Consider the following 22,796-nt stretch of genomic DNA (forward strand, 5'->3'; position numbering starts at 1 on the left):
ACAAAAACCACATAATTATCTCAATAGATGCAGAAAAGGCCTTTGATAAATTTGAACACCCCTTCATGCTAAAAACTCTCAATAAACTAAGTATTGATGGAACATATCTCAAAATAATAAGAGATATTTATGACAAATCCACAGGCAATATCATAGTGAATGGGCAAAAGCTGGAAGCATTCCCTTTAAAAACTGCCACAAGACAAGCATGCCCTCTCTCACCACTCCTATTCAACACAGTATTGGAAGTTCTGTCCAGGGAAATCAGGAAAGAGAAACAGAAACAGAACCAATGACAAAAACCACATGATTATCTCAATAGATGCAGAAAAGGCTTTTGATAAAATTCAACACCCCTTCATGCTAAAAACTCTCAATAAACTAGGTATTGATGGAACGTATCTCAAAATAATAAGAGCTATTTATGACAAACCCACAGCCAATATTATATTGAATGGGCAAAGCTGGAAGCATTCCCTTTGAAAACAGGCACGAGACAAGGATGCCTTCTCTCACCACTCCTATTCAACATAGCATTGGAAGTTCTGGCCAGGGCAATTAGGCAAGAGAAAGAAATAAAGGGTATTCAAATAGGAAGAGAGGAAGTCAAATTGTCTCTGTTTGCATATGACATGATTGCATATTTAGAAAACCCCATGGTCTCAGCCCAAAATCTCCTTAAGCTCATAAGCAAATTCAGCAAAGTCTCAGAATACAAAATCAATGTGCAAAAATCACAAGCATTCCTATACACCAATAATAGAAAGCCAAATCATGAGTGAACTCTCATTCACAACTGCTACAAAGAGAATAAAATACCTAGGAATACAACGTGCAAGGGACGTGAAGGGCCTCTTCAAGGAGAACTACAAACTGCCACTCAAGGAAATAAGAGAGGACACAAACAAATGGAAAAACATTCCATGCTCACGGATAGGAAGAATCAATGTCGTGAAAATGGCCTTACTGCCCAAAGTAATTTATAGATTCAATGCTATCCCCATCAAGCTACCATTGACTTTCTTCACATAATTAGAAACAACTACTTAAAATTTCATATGGAACCAAAAAAGAGCCCATATAGTCAAGACAATCCTAAGCAAAATTAACAAAGCTGGAGGCATCACGCTACCTGACATCAAACTATACCACAAGGCTACAGTAACCAAAACAGCATGGTCCTGGTACCAAAACAGATATATAGAACAATGGAATAGAAAAGAGGCCTCAGAAATAACACCACACATCTATAACCATCTGATCTTTGACAATCCTGCCAGAAACAAGCAATAGGGAAAGGATTCCCTATGTAATAAATGGTGTTGGGAAAACTGGTTTGCCATATGCAGAAAACTGAAACTGGACCCCTTCCTTAGACTTTAGAGTTAACACAAGGTGGATTAAAGACTTAAATGTAAGACCTAAAACCATAAAAACCCTAGAAGAAAACATAGACAATACCATTCAGGACATAGGCATGTGCAATGACTTCATGACTAAAACAGCAAAAGCAATGGCAACAAAAGCCAAAATTGACAAAGGGGATCTAATTAAACTAAAGAGATTCTGCACAGCAAAAGAAACTATCATCAGAGTGAACAGGCAACCTACAGAATGGGAGATAATTTTTGCAATCTATCCATATGATAAAGGGCTAATATCCAGAATCTACAAGGAACTTAAACAAACTTACAAGAAAAAAACAACCCCACCAAAAAGTGGGCGAGGGATATGAACAGACACTTTTCAAAAGAAGACATTTATGTGGCCAACAAATATATGAAAGAAAGCTCATCATCACTAGTCATTAGAGAAATGCAAATCAAAACTGCAGTGAGATATCATCTCACACCAGTTAGAATGGCAGTCATTAAAAAGTCAGGAAACAACAGATGCTGGAGAGGATGTGGAGAAATATGAATGCTTTTACTCTGTCGGTGGGAGTATAAATTAATTCAACCATTGTAGAAGACAGTGTGGTGATTCCTCAAGGATCTAGAACCTGAAATACCATTTGACCTAGTAATCTCATTACTGGGTATATACCCAAAGGATTATACACCATTCTACTATAAAGACACATGCACACGTATGTTTATTGCAGCACTATTCACAATAGCAAAGATTTGGAACCAACACAAATGCCCATCGATGATAAACTGGATAAAGAAAATGTGGCACATATACACCATGGAATACTATGCAGCCATAAAAAAGGATGAGATCATGTCCTTTGCAGGGACATGGATGAAGCTGGAAACCATCATTCTCAGAAAACTAACACAGGAACAGAAAACCAAACACCACATGTTTTCACTCATAGGTGGGAGTTGAACAATGAAAACACATGGACACAGGGAGGGGAACATCACACACTGTGGCCTGTCGGGGGGTGGGGGGCTAGGGGAGGGACAGCATTAGGAGAAATACCTAATGTAGATGATGGGTTGATGGGTGCAGCAAACCACCATGGCAAGGGTATACCTATGTAACAAACCTGCACGTTCTGCACATGTATCCCAGAACTTAAAGTATAATAATAATAATAAAAGAAACAAGCACTGTGCTAGATTAAAAACACAATAAGGACATAAATAAAATGCGTTCCTATATTGAATACCAGATTGGACAAACACCTATAAAAGGCCGCTTTTGGGTCAAATGGGAACACATTAATATGGTCTGGAAAAGTCAAAATTGCTAAAATGGAAAAAGTAGACTAAAGAACAACATAATCTCATTTTGGTAAAAAAATGCAAACATGTATGTGTATACAAAAATGCGTGCACACACACACAAAGAGAGAGAGAAAAAGAGGGAGAGAGAGAGAGAAGAGAGAGAGAGAGATCCGAAAAAACCTGAACTATATTAACAGTAATGATTATTGAATGTTGGGAATAGAAAGCTTTTCCTTTTTTTTTTTTTTGCTTTTTTAATATTTTCTAATTTATACAATGCACAGTATTGCTTCTCAAATAAGGGAAGTATTATTACAAAAGTAAAAAGAATCTAGTAAGCTAACAACCCATACCCTTCAGAATGGTAGCCCAGGCGTAAGGTTACATAGGGGTACTAGATGGTAGGATTTTATTGTCTGACTCCAATCTTATCTGCCTCCAGTGAACCTTTCATCCAAGATGTTGTCAGGGCATCTGAAAGGACAGAGAGCTGGGACTTCATTTGAGTTTGCAGAACAGGTTGTTCAAGTCTTTTTTTGTCTGCCTGCTGATAAATAGCTATAAGAATGGCAGAATTAGGCCCGGAGCTTGCTTCCATTGTAATATTCCACTGGTAGTAAGATTGCCAGGGAGGTGACCTTAGAGTTCTCCTATTTCTGACTAATAGAAGCTACAGATACTAACCAAAAAGAACTGGATAATTGAGAACCTCAAATTGGCTGAGGTCAGTTTGGGTCTGCCTGTTATTAGCCTGGAAAACAGGCTGTCAGTGGAAACACAGTACAAAGGCATAGATGTATTCATCATATAGATGATGAAAGCAGCAGTTGACAGGCAAGATAATTATGTGCATTTTTAAAACACATGAATTTTCTTCTCCTGTGTAAATTTCTCTATTGAAACTAAGCCTATTTTTTATTTACATTTTCCTACAATTTTCATTATAAACATTTTCAAACATACAAAACAGTTGAAAGAGTGGTACTAGGAAGACTCATACTGTCTATACCTAGACTCAAAAATTAACATATTGCCATATTTGCTTTTACTCTGTCTTCCTCTGAAAGTACACTGCTTCAACCCTAAATACTTCAGCATTCATCATCAAAGAATAAGCACATTTTCCTACAAAACCACAATAACATTGTTTGCATCTTAGAAAACGTACAATAATTCTATATCATCTAATATCTAGTCCATATTCAAATTTTCTCAAATGTTATGGGACAGAAAGTATTTTATAGCTGCGTTTTTCAAATGTGGATGCAATCAAACTCTTATACTGTATTTGTTTGTTTCTTTAGTCTCTTAATGTAGAACAGTACCTCTACCACTTTTTCCCACAACTTTTTGAAAAGTCCAAGCCTTTTCGAAAGCTTTACAGACTGTCAAATACTGTGTGTTTTTCTACACTCTTTATTTCCTGCAAACTGGAAAGAATTAATTTGATTCAGGCTACATATTTTTGGCAAAAATATTTCACAGTTAATGTTGTATAATTTTTATTATATCTACTTAGGAGGTACATAAGGGGGTTTGTTCCATTATTTACAATGGCACAATCTCGGCTCACTGCAACCTCTGCCCTCCAGGTTCAAGTGTTTCTCCCACCTCAGCCTCCAGAGTAGCTGGGATTACAGGCGTCCACCATCATGCTCAACTAATTTTTGTGTTTTTGTAGAGACGGAGTTTCGCCATGTTGGCCAGGTTGGTCTCGAACTCGTCACCTCAGGTGATTCACCCGCCTCGGCCTCCCAGAGTGCTAGGATTACAGGCCTGAGCCACTGCACTTGGCCTGTTCCATTATTACTGATGCTAACTTTGATCAATTACTTAAGGTGGTGTTTGTCAGATAGGTTCATTGTAAAGACATGTTGTTTTTTCTTTGTGATTAGTAAGTAACTTGACAGTAATACACTGGAATAATGTGAACATCCTATTCCTCAATACTCTTGCCCAACAGTTTTGATTCATGTCTAAAACAGACCACTTAGATTGCAAACTAATGATTTTTCTAATTCTGTCATTCCTCCTATGTTTATTAGCTGGTATTCCTTCTGCAATAAAGAGCTTTCCTTCCTCTACCCACCTCCAGGAGTTTTGTTTTTCAACACGTAATAATCAAATACATTATTTATTGTTATTGATGTTCAGGTTGGCTCAAACATCATCAGTGTCAGCCCTTTCAAGGTTTCTACGTCCTTTGGACATGACACTATTAATGTGACTCCGTTCTTTCTTGCTTGGTGGTACTATTTATCCAAGACTAACTTTGTATTTTCCTTGCCCCAGACATGGAATCAACCATTTCTCTAAGCACCCCTGATTCCTTTGAAAAGGAAATGCTATTTAAAAACAAAAAACTGGGCACTAAGTGTATTCACTTCTTTTTGGGTAGAATCCCTTCAAGACTGGTTCAGTGAATAAAGTTTTTTCTTCTTGTTGCTTTCTCTTTAAATCATGAATTCATATTAATATTCTTAATTTAATTTTAATGTTAAAAAAAATTTTTCCTTATGTCTTTTTTATCAGTATCTCTTTTGTACACTATAGACTTAGCTTGTGATAACATTAACATATTTACTTTTTTGCTTTATCTTTATAAGATCTGTGTGTGTGTTTCAAGTTAAATTATATTACTACTATTAATAAACCTACTGAGTGATGCTTAAAATTTTGCTCTTCTTGTCTCTAGAGTACATCTCATTAAGGATGAGTCAGAGTACTGTGTTGACACGTTAGTTGAAATAATTGCTTTCTCTCTGTAATTATGCTATCAAGTTGATAAACACTTATGTTCATTAAAGTCATTTGCTTTTATTGGTGTTCAGTTTTACAGTTTATAATTTTTGATTTAATTTTATTTTCTGGATATGCAAAACATTAATATGGCTTAATAGTCATAAGTATATAAGGAGGCATACTTAGAGGAATCTAGCTCTTACCCCATCACCTCCACCCTACTTACCACACCTATCCACTATAATAACCACTTTCATTAGTTTATTTTTATAATATGTTTATTGTAATACATTTTATATATCATAAAATTCACTTTTAAAGGTTATAATTAAGTGGTTTTTAGTATATTCACAGAGCCGTGCAACTGTCACCCCTTATATAATTCCAGAAATTCTCATCATTCCAAAAAGAAACCTCATACTCATTATCAATTACTCCCCATTACTTCTCACACCCCCACTTCCCAGACCTTGACAACCACTCATCTACTCTCTTTCTCTATAGATTTGTCTACTCTGAACATTTCATATAAATGGAATCATATAAAATACGTACTTCTGTGTCTTGTTTTTTTTCACTTAGCATAATGCTTTTAGTGTTTATCCATGTTGTGGCATGTATCAGTACTTCATCCTTTTTTATGGCTGAATAATATTCCATTGCCTGTATATCACATTTTGTTTACCTATTCATTAGTTAACAGACATTTGGGTTGTTTCCACTTTTCAACAACTATGAAATAATGCTGCTATGGACATTTGTGTACAAGATTTTGAGTGGAGACATGTTTTCATTTATCTTAGGTATATACCTAGGAGTAGAGTTGCTGGATCTATGGCAACTCTACATTGAACTTTTGGAGTCATTAGCTTTTTTTTTAAATTTATCTTAGTGTATGCTTCATTTGACAAATTTTTTTAAAATGTGTGTGTATTCTTACATATTCTTATTTTCCTCTTTTTTCTTACAAAAGAAAAGCTAGCATACTATAAACCTTGTTCTACAGCTTAAGATTTTTTATGTTATTGTTTGTTTTACGTGCTGGAAAATTGTCATATATCCCAGAAAATCACTACAAAACAAAGTTCATAGAGATCTTCCTCATTCTTTTCTTAAATTACTGCATAATACTACATTGTTGAATACACCCTTATTTACTCGACTAGTCCCCTATTTTCAGATATTTGTGTTGTTTCCAATCTTTTGCTTTTGAAAATTGTGCTGCAATGAGAAATCTTGTGCATGTGTGGTTTGTATTTGTGGAGGTGTATCTTTAGAGTATATGCCTTAAAAAAAAAAAAAGCTAACATATCATATACCCTGTTTTACCCTGTTTTGCTGGATCAAAGGATAACTGAATGTGTAGATTTGTTAGGTATTGCCAAATCCCCTCTTCTGGAACTGTACTGCATTAACACAATAAATGTATTAGAGGACAGTTTCCCCATAGTCTCATTAATAAGCATTAGGATTTGTCCATAAATGGTAGCTCAGTATAGGTTTAATTTGTATTTTTGTTACTGTGAGTGAGCTTGAGCATATTACCACATACTTAAGAGTATTTGCCATTCTATTTCTGTGATCTATTTGTTCATGTCTTCTTTTCATTTCAAGATTTTGAGGACTAAGATTCTTAAAATAAGCCAAGCAGCCAGCCTTTGGGCAGATAGAGGCAGGCACCCTGACGCTCAGTAAGCAGGAGCATCCTCAATTGAGTCCTTGGGTCTCGTCACATGTTGAGACTCTCAGAAAGTCAGAGCTGAAAAAACCCTTTGAGATTAGCTGCTTCAGTCTCTTCGTGTTATAGATGCACAAACCTGTGGCCCAGAGAGTGGGAGGAACTTTCTCTAGGTCACACAGCATATTTGTGACAGATCTGGAACTTGGACTCAAAGACTCCTCCAGGACAACTTTAAATTAACATGCAAATAGCTTCTTTGCTGATTTTTGTACATTTACTGAGATGATGACAAACTACTTTTTGGAGACCAGATGCCTCTTAATGTTCTCTATTAGCTCAAATTGCAAACACTGGCAATAAATATAAAAGCCATTCTCTCTTGTTAATTCTGCTTATTATCTGCATCAGTGTCCACAATATTCATTTGCTATGGAAGTGTAGAAAACAGTCTTTGAAAGTCAGAGCTGAATCAGATCTTGGACATCTCACATATAGTAGGAAAACTCGAGGTCGAGATAGGCAAAGCACTCAGGATTTATTACATGGGGAGGCCAAAAGAGCCATTAACCTGGAAACTCACCTTCATTAAAGGCCTTAATTTTAGGTGTTTCAGAGCCTCTCCAAATGAGGTTAAATTGTATCGTTACTGCATCTTTTGAGTATGCAGACAACTGCACTTGCTAAATATATACACTTAAAATACATTACAATTTTTTAATATATATACCAAGAGAGGCCTCAAGAGTGACCTGTCCCTGGTCACAAAATGAACTAATAGCAGAAAGCAGAAATGAAACTAGAGCCCAGGTCTGCTGGCTCCTGGACAGAATGCTTTCTGCCTTTTTTAAGCCAAGTAAATTCATCTTGATTCACAATATTAAATCTTCTGGCCAAGAAGCACCATTGTGGGACACAAGTGCCCCTTTCACCTGCCTATCTCAGTGCCTGTCACCAGGACTATTCTCTGGGATCCCGCTGTCTGTTACTGCCGGCCACACCACGGCAAGAAGTTGACCAGAATCTTAACAAAAAGTGCCATTTCTTGAGAGCCTCTCACGTGACATGCATTTTACCTGTGTTCATCCTAATCCACACAACTGGCCTTCATTGTAGGGATTGTGCAGATGACCAAACAGACTCAGAGAGGTTTGCCTAAGACTATACAGCAAATAAGTTGGAGAGCTTCAATTCAAAACCAGGCTCATCTGACAGCAAAGCCTGTGTCCACCCCACTCTACCTTGCTGTTACCTTTCAACTGAGACAATCCACATGCATGATGACTCTAAGAGGATATGTACATGGGTCAAGGCAAAATAGCCTTCCTCACAGAGCATTCAGCCTCCCAAGGAAGCACTTAAGGGCTGGGGCTGAAAGAGCTGAGAGGCAGTTTCTGTGTAGTCCAACCACATGGGCCAGTCCTCTAATAGAAACTTTTTCTGAAAATCCAGCAGTTACTTACTTGACTAAGTGTCTTATCAGAAGTTCCAGCATCTCTCGGTTCTTTTCTGGTAGCTTATATACCAGGGAGTGAATAGCTCCTAGGCGGTAATCCAGGTTGTCAGACTCTGGGAGAGAACAGTAAGAGATAAATGGTTTGGCTTTCTGGGCAACTGGATTGAGCAAAATTCTCACATATATATGCACACACACACGCACACACACACGCGCACACACACACACACACACACACACAGAGATTTGGAGAAAGACAACCAGAGACACACAGAGAGAATCAATGAGATGAAAAGAGACAGAGATAAATAGGCACTGAAATACAATAAAAATTAGAGACCCAGACACAAAGACAAAGACACAAAGAGAGAAAGAAAAAAGGCAGAGAGAAAGAAAAAAGGCAGAGAGAGAGAAAAAACACACACACAAAGAAACAGGTCTAAAAAGATGTAGAAAATAGAAGATAGAAAAGAAGAGAAGGATGAGAAGAGAAGACTGTCTCAGAGGGAGTCAGAACTCCGGGCACAGCAGGTTGTTCCTGAAGTCTCACAGATAAACTTCCAGCTGGAAACCTATTCCCATCCACCTTCCTTTGGGTACTGAGAAGTGTGCTGCTGCCTCTGGATTCCTGTTAAAATCACTGAGAGAGCCCAGAAGTAAAGAACAGAGCTCCCTTGTTTCAACAAAGATGCATTATGATGTTAAGTCCCCTGAATCTTTTTCCTCTACACCACACAGGATATGATGCAGAATAAGGGTCACGCTGAGGTGGAGAGGGGCACTCATACAGTGGCCTCAGCCAACACTTTCAATGGTTCTTTAATCGCCAACTTTTGGGGGTGATTCTCTATGCCTTATTTCCTATGTACTAATGTCCTCTCCCTCAGTTTTCTCATCTAGAAAATGTGATGCTGGCACTAACAGATTAAGAACAATGGTTCACAACACAATCGAAAAGCATTTGAACAGGCAAAATGCTGAAGGAAGTTGAAACGGCAACTGTCGTGTAACCATTTTGCTGTCCCCTGGTAATGTGAGCCAATGTTCTTGTTCTGATGGAAGAGGCAATGAATACATATATAAATAAAGCTTTATATTCATCACAACCCTCAAGTTAACCAATTTTCTCAAGCCCACTTAAGTAACACTAATTATGAAAAATAATAGAACTCTTGAGTTAGACAGCAAGCAAGAATACTTTCATTTGGCAGTTGTGCATAATTTGTGTATGTGTTTTAGGTTTCTGTGCTCTCAATCACTTTCCCTCAAACAATTTTCTAGGCTTATTGCAGTAAACATTAAGAAACTAGGACAACACAGTTAATTAGTAACATAAATACTTACTGGCAGCAGAGACCAGCTCTTTGTGAAGTCTATAGGTCATGACAGGTTCAGAAAGATTCCTGAAATGAATGAAAATTGTCAGTTGCTTTGGGAAGAAAGCAGCTGGGTATTGGATTCTTAGTTCTGGGGACAGCAAGGCTGAAGTTCCCGAGCCCTACAGCTTAGTGGGATTATATTCATTTTTCTCTTCACCTGAAGCTTCGTCAGGGGAATCCAAGTTGCTAGTAATTCAACAAAAGACCTGCAAAACCGTGGGCTGAGCCCTCTAGCAAGGTCTCCAACTAGCTCCCAAAAGTGAAAAGAGGCACAAACCAGTCCTGCAAAATTCCAGAGGGGACCCATTCTGAATGCTACCATGAATCCCTTATAATTTGATAGATCCTTAGAATTTCCAAAGTGCTTTTGCAATTGTCTTCCCAATTGATTCTGCCAATAATCCTGTGAGGCAGAGCAGTTATTCAAATCCCCATTTACGGGAGGAGGAAACTCAGGCTCAAATGGGTTTACTCATTTAGTCAAAAAACATTGGCTGAGCAGCTACTTGTACCTGGCATTGTGCCAGGTATTGGGGATCCAGAGATGAATAGAAATAGTCCAAACCTCCAAGGAGCTAATAGTTTAGTAGAAAAGAGCACCATACACAAAATTTGCAATGCAATGGGACAAGTATGATGACAAAATAAAGGTATATGGTAGGTGGCTCAGAGGAAGTAAGTAATCAACTAATAATTATAAGAATAGCAAACTCTGTACTGCTCTAAGTGATTTACATGTATTAACCCATTTAAACCTCATAACAACTCTGTGAGGTAGGTACCGTTTCCAGTTTATAGATGAGGAAACTGAGGCCTAGAGAAGTTAAAAACTCATCCAAAATTACACAGCTAATAAGTGGCAGAAGCAGGAAGTCTGTCTCCTGAGTCCATGCTCTTAATTACTATACTATACTGCCTGCCACTGTTGTTACTGTAGTAATCCAAGCAAAAGATAATAAAAGACAAACAGAGGGGCTAGTCATGGTGGCTGACATCTGTAATCCCAGCACTTTGGGAGGCCAAGGCAGGAGGATCACTTACACCTAAGAGTTCGAGACCAGTCTGGACAACTTAATGAGACCCCTACCTCTTAAAAATAACTTAAAAACAAACAGTAGCTGGGCATGGTGGTGCGTGCCTGTAGTCCAGACTACTCAAGGGGCTGAGATGGGAGGACTGCTTGAGCCTGAGAGAGAGAAGGGTGCGGTGGGAGGGCAAGGGTGCAATGAGTCATGATCACAACACTGCACTCCAGCATGGGTGACAAAGCATAGGAAGAATAGGTGAGGAGACTGTTTTGAAAAATATTAAAGAAAGAACTCCTTCTTTGATTGGGTGTGATGGCGAGGGAGCTGTTTGGTTTGGGTGAGTGAATAGAATAAGAGTTGATTAAGAGGGAAGTAGAGATGCTAAGTCAGGGAGGCCTCAGGAAGGTGATGTCTACTAAGAAGCTGGATGCAGGGCTCTGCTAGATCAGAGAAGCAGATGTGAAAATCAGGAACCTAGAGAACAGATGATGAAACCACAAGAACAGATGCCACTTCTCCAGGGGAGATGGCAAACTGGCAGTCAAACAGCTACATGAGGTCTTCTGATATTTCTTCTTTGTCCAGCACAGTGTATAAAAGTGAAATGGAATTGAATCAATGATCAAAATATTTTAAAATGAGATATTTCACATACAAACCCATATCACCTGTCTCTGTTGAAAAATGCAAAGATCTGGCTCTACTGGTTCTTTGTAGAAGTAAACAACACTGCTGTTTGTATGTAAACAAAGGGCTTGTCATACAAATAAAGGTTCAATGTGCAAAGTGTTTAATATGAAAATAGTCCACTTCACTCAGTTTTATTTCCTGGTCCCTGTAGATATTTCAGTTTTCAGTTGTTCTACTATAGTAAAATGAGCAGGGAGCCCGCAAAATACCAAGTATAAAGCCCATAAAGGAGATTGACAAAAATGACCAAAGAGGTTAGAGAAAAACAAAAAGCAAGTGATTCAGCAGAATCCAAAACAGAAGAAAGTATCAAAGAAGGCTTGTTAACAACTTCAAATGTTACAAAAAGGTCAAGTAAGGTAAAGACTGACAACTGTGCTTTGTGTGCAGCATTGAGGGTATCCCTGATGACCCTGGCAAAAGCAGCTTCATTGGAGCAGAGGGGGTAAGAGTTAGATTACAATGACTTAAGAAGGAACTGGGGAGTTAGGAAGTACAGACCGGGAGTGTATATTACTTGACACAGAAGCTTGGGTGATGTCGACAAAAAGAGTGAAACTGTGTACAGTATTTTAAGAGATTTATTCTGAGCCAACTATGAGTGACCATGGCCTGTGACACAGCCCTCAGGAGGTCCTGAGAACTCGTGCCCAAGGTGATCGGGGTACAGCTTGGTTTTACATATTTTTAGGGAGGCATGAGACATCAATCAAATACATTTAAGAAATACATTAGTTTGGTTCAGAAAGGCAGGACAACTCAAAGTGGGGGCTTCCAGGCTATAGGTAAATTTAAACATTTTCTGGTTGACAATTGGTTGAGTTTATCTGACGACCTGGGATCAATGGAAAGGAATGTTCAGGTTAAGACAAAGGATTGTGGAGACCAAGTTTTATTGTGTGGAGGAATCTCTCAGATACCAGACTTTAGAGAGAGCAGGTTGTAAAATGTTTCTTATTAGACCTAAAACGGCACCTGGCTCTTAGTTGATTATCTCCTGGATCTGGAAAGAAATGAAGGAAAACAATGGGGGAAGGGGATTCTCTACAGAATGTGGATTTTTCCCACAAGAGACTTTGCAGGGCAATTTCAAGGTATGGCAAGAAAATATATTTTGGGGTAAAACATTTTCATTTTTTCCCTTGTTATGCCAGTCAGATTGGAAAGTAAGTCATGATACACAAGATTAAATAAAACCCATCTGATGAGAATTTATGGCTTGGAGGGTATGACTCCCCAGACCCTTTAGAAAGGAATTTGGGCAAGATGAAAAATCAGAGTTCAGTCCTCACCGCGAAGGGGTAAAGTATCTCATTAGGCAATCTTGTTTAAGTTCCTGGCTGTAACTATCATCTATATGGTCAATGATCACCATTTTTTTAGTTCAAGCCCCGAACTCATCACTGAGTTTCAGACCTGTGTATTCAATTGCCTGCTTAATATTGTGCCCTGATTTCTTCAAAGCTACCCAAATTTGACATATCCAAATTCCAACTTATTGCCTCCCTCAAACTTAGTCTTCTTGTGTTTCTCAAATCAGTAAATGCATGACCATCATTTGGTTGTATGGGCCAGAAACATGGAAGTCACCTTTTTGTCTCCCTATTCCTAATCCTCATATCCAATTCATGAATTTTACTTCCCAAATCTCTTGAATATGCTTACTTATAGGAATATCTACTGCTACTCCCTAGTCCAAGCATGAGCATCATCTCTTGCCTGGACAACAGCCATAGCCTGCTAACTGATTTCCACACCTCTGCCCATTTTATATCACTGTAATCTAATCTCCACCCTTTTTTATTTCAAAATACAAATCTCAATATGCACCTCTTGTTTAAAATCTTTCAGTATAGTCCCATTACTTTTAAGATAAATTTAGACCCTAATTTTTAAAACATCCTTTAAAGCCCTGAATGATATGGCCCTTACATACCTCTCCCTCCCTCTCTACACTCAATACTCCCCCTATGCTGATTCATATAGTTTCTTGAAGGGGCCTTCCTCCCTCCTGCCTCAAGTCTTTGCATATTCATTTCCCTCTGTCTGGAAACCAACTCCTACTTAGTTGATTCCAACTTACAGTTCAAACCTCAGTTTAAACCAAAATGGGTGACGTCTTCCTATTAAATGTCTTCATAGCATGTTATCCCTTTCCTTCAGAGAACTTATGAGAGTTTATTACATTTGTATGATTATTTGTCTTCTGGCTGTCCCCTTTACTAGGCTATAAGTTCTTTAAGGTCAGAGACCCTATCTATACACAACTGTTTGCCTAGTGCCTAACATCACACTTGGCATAGAATAAGCAGTCAGGATATTTTTACTGAATCATTTACTGATTTAAAGATGTATGTGGCTGGAGCATAATTACATGCTGGGAAAAAGAGCCAGTTGAATGAGAGAGGATAAAAATAGGGGAGTGAGAAGGGATGATTTTTAGAGGACTTCTCTGGAAAGGTTAGAGATAAGGGGTGATTTAGCTACCTAGAACAGAGCGTGGAGACCTGTCCTGGAACACAGCTATCTTTGAGAACTCTAAAGGGTATTTACTGGCTGGTGTATATTACAGAACCATGGATGAGAGTCTCAAGAACAAATATCACTTACTGGGGGTGCTGCCCACTCGCACTTTCAGGCTTGACCCTCTCATCTTTGAAAAGGGCCACCCTGCCTATTATAGGACGAGCTGGGAATAATGCAATGTGGGGAAGACCTTACAAATCTAAGAAAATGTTGAGACTCCTTTGAAGGAAGCTAGAGATACAGAATCACTTATTCCCACTATTCTCATCACAACAAGTCTTCTTAAAGTATTCGTAACAGATTGCTCTCTGTCTTTACTAAATTACCAAGCCATCCAAAGAAGGCCAAAGCTCCTGGGAGTAGGGGGCAGGAGAAGAAGATGCCCCAGTACCAGGGGCCTTATAAGTCAGAGACACTGAGATTTAAAAAATACAAGCTGGGACCATGGCTATTACTTAATGGAGAAAGTGGTGCACCTTGGTTTCCTCATCTGCAAAACGAGTCAAGTACCACCTAGTACACTTGGTTAATGGGAGAAAAAAACAATGACACACTATCAGTGTAAACAACTAGCCACAGCCTAGTACAGAATAAACCCTCCAATAACAGTTCTTTTCGTTATCAGCAGATGCAGGAGAAATATTCCTGGAAAGAACATTCAAGTTTATGGAAAGCTCTAAGATGATGCTACGGTAGCAAAATATTTAACAGTAATATCTGAAACCCACTCTATTTTAGATTAATGAGATTTCCCAGAGCTTATGTATCAATCTTAATGGCTCAAGAACACAATCATTGAAAAGAAGAGGCTTTTGCACATAAAGTATGATACATACTATGAGACATAAAGAATGGTAAGAAATCAATGTGTTTAAAAAATATATATGTCTCAAGCACCTTTTGCATAATATAAATTTATGCCAATAAACTGAACAATATATTCATCAATATTGCACATTCCCAAATTTTGTTAGTGAGCTAACTTTTTTCCATACTGCTGACAGTTCATTTAGCTCCAACATTATTACAGTTGTATTTTCTTGGTTTTTATTTCCGTTACCTGGATTAAGACATGATACGTAGCACATCACACCTAGACACCATTTTTGCCCAAATGCAATTTGACATTTCAAAATGGTTATTATCCTCTAAAATATGTTAGCCACCCTGAATAGTCCCAGCTCCTGATTCTACTAGTGAATCCATCATAACATCACTCTATCTGTGAAGAGCAAAACATATTCAATTATTTCAAGTGCATGTTTTTTGAACATAATCTTTTTAGCCTTTTTTCAATAACAATTCTATTATTTTTATGCTTCTCTTGCTTAAACTCTCAGATTTAAAAAACAGTCTTTGCACATTCTTGGCCAGAAATCCTCTTCACATGTTTTTTCTTAAGCAATTCTATCCAAACTCCTGGAACTGAGACCACATTAACTCCGCTCAACACCCAGAGAAATTTCACCAGCTATGTAAAGCAAACTCCCAATTCAAATCAGGCATACCTGAGGTAGAATTTCAAGGAGCTGGTGATTGTCTTAATGTCCCAGTCACTATTATGAAAATCAACATCTCCTGGGCATTTAGGATCTATTTGAGAAAAGTAAACAAAAAGCAAAAGTTAATCATCAAAAAAATCTTACATTTTCCCTCTTTTAAAAGAAAAACAAAGTATATTACCCTAAGTAGTTTTTAAGAGATCAAAACTTTAGAAGAAGCAAATCTTTGATATTTCAAAAACATGACTGCATTCTGGTCTACCATATAAGGAATAAGAAAGTAATCTATCCAATTCACACAACAAGAAAAAACTGAACAAACAAAATCAACTCTTCTTAGATTCATCAGATAACTGGGGTCATAGGGTAAATGGCTGCCACCAGAAGTGAGGAGACAGATAGAGAGAACCAAATCTTATAGTAACAGAAGCCCAGGAGTAGAAAACTCCTTGGGAACCAGCACTGGGATAGGATAACCTAATCTGTAATTTACAAATTGCTGGAGGCTTAATATGCTCGGATTTGAGAGGCAAAAACTCCAAAGGGGCCCAGTCCAAAAGGGGCTCCCAAACTTTTGTGAGTTTTACCTACAGGAGTCCTATCAAGTTTTGATGGTGAAAAATCCCCTCATGCTTCCAGCAGGGGGGAAAGATAAGTAGTCATTTAAAAATATTCACAGACCCTTCTCTTCTTCTTAACAAGGTCTTCCCTCAAGAGTAACTATTTTTACCAGATCAAAACCTCCTGCAGTTTTATCAGAACCTAAGTGAATGAGGTGAGGGAAATACCAAATTCCAGACCCAATTTGCCTTCTGGTCTCTCCCAAGAGGGGGAAAAAAAATCCTGAGAAGAACTTAATTAAGTCACAGGCCAGGGGCACAGCTCACTAAAAGACAGAGACATAATCTTATAGAAGACTTCCCCACCCATGACACCTTACCACCGTATCAATTGGGCTCATATGTAACCATGGAAATATGACTAAAAGAACTGTGCTTCTCAGATGATATTTAAGTCTTTAGGCCAAACCAAAAATAACAGAGGAGGCAAAAACAGGAACATCAGAGTAATGTTTAGCCTCTATCAGTCGCATTTCTACATACTAACAATGAACTATTTGAAAAAAATTTCAAAAACAATCCCATTTACAATAGTATTAAATAAAGAAAAAACTTAGGAATAAATTTAGTCAAGGAAGTGAATAACTGCTACACTAAAAACTATAAAACACTGATAAAACAAACTGAAGACACAAATAAATGAAAAAATAGTCCATGTTCATGCATTAGAAGAACTAATCTTGTTAAAATGTCCATACTTCCCAAAGCGTTCTCTGGGTTCAATGCAATTCCTATCAAAATTCCAATGTCATTTATCACAGAAACAGAAGATAATCATAAAATTCATATGAAATGACAAAAGACCCTGAATAGTCAAAGCAATCTTTAGCAAAAGGAACAAACATGAAGGTATCACATTCTCTGACTTCAAAATATATTATGAAGTTATTATAATCACATATAAACAGCATGGTACTGGCATAAAAACAGACCAATCAACCAATAGTATGGAATAGAAAGTCCAGACATAAACCCAAGTACTTAGAGTTAATTGATTTTTTGACAAAGGTGTCAAGAACACTCAATGGGGAAAGGATACTCTATGCAGTAAATGGTGTTGGAAAAACTGGATATCCTCATACGGAAGGAAATTGGACCCTGTCTTACACTGTATACAAAAATCAACACAAAATGAATAAAGACTTAAAGGTAAGACCAGAAACCATAAAGCTACTGGAAGAAAACATAGGTGAAAAGCTCCATGACATTTGTCTGGGCAATGATTTCTTGGATCAGACTCTAAAGACACAAGCGACAAATGCTAACATAGACAAATGGAATTGCACCAAACTAAAAAGCTTCTGCAAAGAAATGGAAACAATTAACACAGTGAGGGGACAACCCACGGATTGGGTAAAAACATTGGCAAACCATAAATCTGATAAGGGGCTGATATCCAAAATATAGAAGTAACTCCAACAACTAAATAACAAGAAAACAAATAACCCAAGTAAAAAATGGGTAAGAAAATATGAGCAAAAATTTCTCCAAAAACAGAGATACTGGAATATGTGTGCTTGAGAAAGAGAGTGCAGCAATTGTGAGACACTGCATTGAACTCCGTGCTACCCTGTCACATGGAGGAAAGCAAACTCGGGCTGAACTCAGCTAAGGACAACCCACACAGGGAACCAGCCCTAGCTAGAGGGGAATCACACATCCCAGTTCTAAGCCTTGACACTGCAGGCTAAAGTGCTCTGCATCCCTAAATAAACTTGAAGGGCACTCTAAGCCACAAGGACTGCAACTCTTATATTAGTCCTAGTGTTGAACTGGGCTCAGAGCCAGTGAACTTGGGAGGCATGCAACCTACTGAGACACCAGCCATGGTGGCTATGGAGTCCTTGCACCACCCCATACAGCACACCTCAAGGCTCCAAAAGAGACCCCTTCCTTCTGCTTGAGGAAAAGAGGGGGCAAGAGTAAGGAGGACTTTGTCTTGCATCTTGTATACTAGCTCAGCCACAGTAGCCTAGAGCACTCATCAGAGTCCTAAGGCCCCTTTTCCAGACCCTAGCTCCCAGACATTTCTACACACACCTGGGGCCAGAAGGGAACCCACTGCCTTGAATGGAAGAACCCAGTCCTGGCAGAACCCATCACATGCTGACTAAAGAACCTTTGGACCCTAAATAACCAGAAGCAAAACCCAGATAGCACTCATTGGGCCTTAGACAAAACTTTGTGGGCTTCAGGTATGACTCAACACATTCCCAGCTGTGGTAGCTGTGGGGAGAGACTCCTTCTGCTTCAGAAAAGTAAAGGGAAAAGTAAAAGTGGACTTAAAAAGTAAAAGGAGAAAGTAAGGAAAGAAAACAAGAGTCTTTGCCTAGTAATCCAGAGAAGTCTTCCAGATCTTATTCAACACCATCAAGGTGGTACCACTACAAATCTGCAAGAACCACAGAATTACTGGGTATGAGATGCTCTCTAATGCAGACATGGCTTGGATCAAAACACTCAAGCCCTTTCAAATATCTGGAAAGCCTTCCCAAGAAGGACAACTACAAACAAGCCCAGACTAAAAAGACTACACTACTTAATCCTTAGATGCCCAGAAACAGATGAACATTCATAAGCATCAGGACCGTTCAAGAAAATATGACCTCCCAAAATGAACTAAATAAGGCATCAGAGACTAATCTTGGAGAAACAGAGGTATGTGACATATAAGACAGAGAAATCAAAATAGCTATTTTGAGAAAACTCAAAGAAATTCAATATAATATAGAAAAGGAATTCAGAATTCTATCACATACATTTAACAAAGACATTGAAATAATTTTAAAACTCAAGCAGAAATTCTGGAGTTGAAAAATGCAAGTGACATGCAGAAGAATGCATCAGAGTCATATAATAACATAATTGATCAAGCAGAAGAATTGATGAGCTTGAAGACAGGCTATTCGAAAATACACATTTAGAGGAGACAAAAGAGAAAAGAATGAAAAACAACGAAGCATGCCTACAGGATCTATAAAATAGTCTCAAAAGGACAAATATAAGAGTTATTGGCCTTAAAGAGGAGGTAGAGAAAGAGACAGGGGTAGCAAGCTTATTCAGTGGGATAGTATCAGCGATATCAACTTTGAAGTACAAGAAGGTTATAGAACACCAGAGACATTTAACCCAAACAAGAATATCTAAAGGCATTTAATAATCAGATTCCTCAAGATCAAGGATAAAAAAGGATCCTAAAAGCAGCAAGGGGAAAAGAGACAAGTAACATAAAAAGGAGCTCGAATATGTCTGACAGCAGACTTTTCAGTGGAAAACTTACAGGCCAAGAGAGAGTGGCGTGACATAAAATGCTGAAGAAGAAAAACTCTTACCCTAGAATAGTATATCTGGTGAAAATGTCCTTCAAACATGAAGGAAAAATAAAGACTTTCCCAGACAAACAAAAGCTGAGAGATTTCATCAATAGCAGATCTATCTTACAAGAGACGCTAAAGAGAGTACTTCATTCAGAAAGAGAAGAATGGTAAGGAGCACTAAGAAATCATCTGAAGATATAAAACTCACTGGTAATAGTAAGTACACAGAAAAACACAGAATATTATAACACCGTAACTATAATGTGTAAACTACTCTTAAGTAGAAAGACTAAACAATGAATCAATCAAAAATAACAACTCCAACAACTTTTAAAGACATAGAGAGTACAACAAGACATAAATGGAAACAACAAAAAACTGAAAAGTGGGCAGAAAAAATTATGGTGTAAAGTTTTTATTAGTTTTATTTTTCCTTGTTTCTTTGTTTATGCTATCAGTTATAAGTTGTCATCAGTTTACAATAATGAGTTATAAGAGAGCATGTGCAAACCTCTTAATAACCTCAAATCAAAAAAGATACAATGGACACACAAAAAACAAAAAGGAATGAATTAAAATCATACCACTAGAGAAAATCTACTTCACTAAAAAGACAGGAAGAAAAGAAGGAAGACAAGACCACAAAACAATCAGAAAACAAATAATAAAATGGGACGGGGTAAATCATTACTTATCAATAATAACATTGAATATAAATGGACAAAACTCTCCAATCAAAAGACATACAGTAGTTGAATGGATAAAAAAAAAAATTAGATCAAATGACTCTTGCCTACAAAAAACACATTTATCCTGTAAAGACACACATAGACTGAAAATAAAAGGGTAGAAAAAAGATACTCCATGCCAGTGGAAACCAAAAAAGAACAGAGTAGCTATACCTATATTAGAAAATTAGATTTCAAGATGAAAACTGCAAGAGACAAAGAAGATCATCTGTCTTGTAGGACGGATCTCGTATTGATGAAATCCCTCAGCTTTTGTTTGTCAGGAAAGTCTTTATTTCTCTTTCATGTTTGAAGGACATTTCCACTGGATATACTATTCTAGAATAAAAGTTTTTTTTTTCCTTCACTACTTTAAATCTTTAGAAGATCATATGACCCCATAATGATAAAGGGGTCAATTTAGCAAGAGGAAATAACAATTTTAAATATAATACACCCGATGCTGGAGCACCCAAACATATACGTATTATTAGAGCTAAAAGGAGAGGTAGATTTCAATAGAATAATAGCTAAACAGCCATAAAAAATGATGAGTTCATGTCCTTTGTAGGGACATGGATGAAACTGGAAAACATCATTCTCAGTAAACTATCGCAAGGACAAAAAACCAAACACCGCATGTTCTCACTCATAGGTGGGAATTGAACAATGAGAACTCATGGACACAGGAAGGGGAACATTACACTCCAGGGACTGTTGTGGGGTTGGGGGAGGGGGGAGGGACAGCATTAGGAGATATACCTAATGCTAAATGACGAGTTAATGGGTGCAGGAAATCAACATGGCACATGGATACATACGTAACAAACCTGCACATTGTGCACATGTACCCTAAAACCTAAAGTATAATAAAAAAAAAAAAAAGAATAATAGCTAAACACTTCAACACCCCCACTTTCAGCATTAAACAGATCTCCCAGACAGAAAATCAATAAACAAGCATTGGACTTAATCTGCACTATGGACCAATGGATCTAGTAGATATTTACAGAACATTTCATCCAATGGCTACAGAATACACATTCTTCACCTCAGCACATGGATCATTCTCAAGGACAGACCATATGTTAGGTCACAAAACAAGTCTTTTTTTTTGAGACAAGGTCTCACTCCACCACCCAGGCTGGAATGCAGTGGCTCACTGCAGTCTCGGCCTCATAGGTTCAAGCAGTCCTCCCATCTCAGCCCCTGCTAGTAGCTGGAAATACAAGTGTGTGCCACCACACCTGGATAACTTTTTGTACTTTTAGTAGAGACAGGGTTTCACTATGTTACCCAGGCTGGTCTTGAACTCCTGGACTCAAGCGATCTGCCCACTTCAGACTCCCAAAGTGCTAGGATTACAGGCGTGAGCAACTGCACCCACCCATAAAGCAAGTCTTACAACATTCAAAAAAACTGAAATAATATCAAGTATCTTCTCTGACCACAATGGAAAAAAAAGCTAGAAATCAATAACAAGAGGAATTTTGGAAACTATACAAACACATGGAAATTAATATCCTCCTGAATGATCAGTGGGCCAATGGTAAAATTAAGAAGAAAACTGAACATTTTCTTGAAGCAAATGATAATGGAAATGTAATATACTAAAACCAATGGGATATAGTAAAAGCAGTACTAAGATGGACGGTTATAGCTATAATGCCTACATCAAAAAGAAAAATTTCAAATAAATAACCTAATGATGCATCTTAAAGAACTAGAAAAGCAAGAGCAAACCAAACCCAAAATTAGTAGAAGAAATAATTAAATCAGAGCAGAAATAAAATGGATTTGACATGATAATAATACAAAAATATCAATAAAACAAAAAGTTGGTTTTCTGAAAAGATACATAAAATTGACAAACCTTTAGGCAGATTAAGATAAAAAGAGAGACCATCCCAATAAATAAAATCAGAGATGAGAAAGGAGACATTACAACTGATACTGCAGAAATTCAAAGGGTAATTAGTGGCTACTATGAGGAACTATATACCAATAAATTGGAAAACTAGAAGAAACTGATAAATTCCTAGACACACACAACCTACCAAGATTGAACCAGGAATAAATCCAAAACCTGAACTGACCAATAACAAGGAACAAGATCAAAGGCATAATAAAAAGTCTAACAGCAAAGAAAAGTCTGGGACCCAATAGCTTTACTGCTGAATTCTACCAAACATTTAAAGAAGAGCTAATACTAAGCCTATTCAAACTATTCTGAAAAAATAGAGGGGGGAGGGAGTACTTCCAAACTCACTCTACAAGGCCAATATTACCCTGATACCAAAACCAGACAAAAACACATCAAAAAAACAAACAAACAAAAAGCAATTGGCCATAACCACTGATCAAAATATATATATATATATATATATATATATATTCAACAAATAGATATATATATATATTTTAAAATTCAACAAATTTTAAAAATCCTTCA

General features: G+C 37.6%; 1 protein-coding gene across 1 annotated transcript in view; it reads right to left on the bottom strand.

Annotated features, from left to right (window-relative positions):
• The window catches only part of OPHN1 (oligophrenin 1), a 385,933-nt gene that overhangs the window by 60,817 nt on the left and 302,320 nt on the right, over positions 1-22,796 (bottom strand). The window contains exons 16-18 of the mRNA XM_003272664.4: positions 15,686-15,770; positions 9,899-9,957; positions 8,562-8,667 (exon numbers count right to left, since the gene is read on the bottom strand). Coding sequence (XP_003272712.1) covers positions 8,562-8,667; positions 9,899-9,957; positions 15,686-15,770 — 250 coding nt within the window. The remainder of the gene's footprint in view (positions 1-8,561; positions 8,668-9,898; positions 9,958-15,685; positions 15,771-22,796) is intronic.

The sequence above is a fragment of the Nomascus leucogenys genome, chromosome X (genome assembly GCF_006542625.1).
Source record: "Nomascus leucogenys isolate Asia chromosome X, Asia_NLE_v1, whole genome shotgun sequence".
Taxonomy (NCBI): domain Eukaryota; kingdom Metazoa; phylum Chordata; class Mammalia; order Primates; family Hylobatidae; genus Nomascus; species Nomascus leucogenys.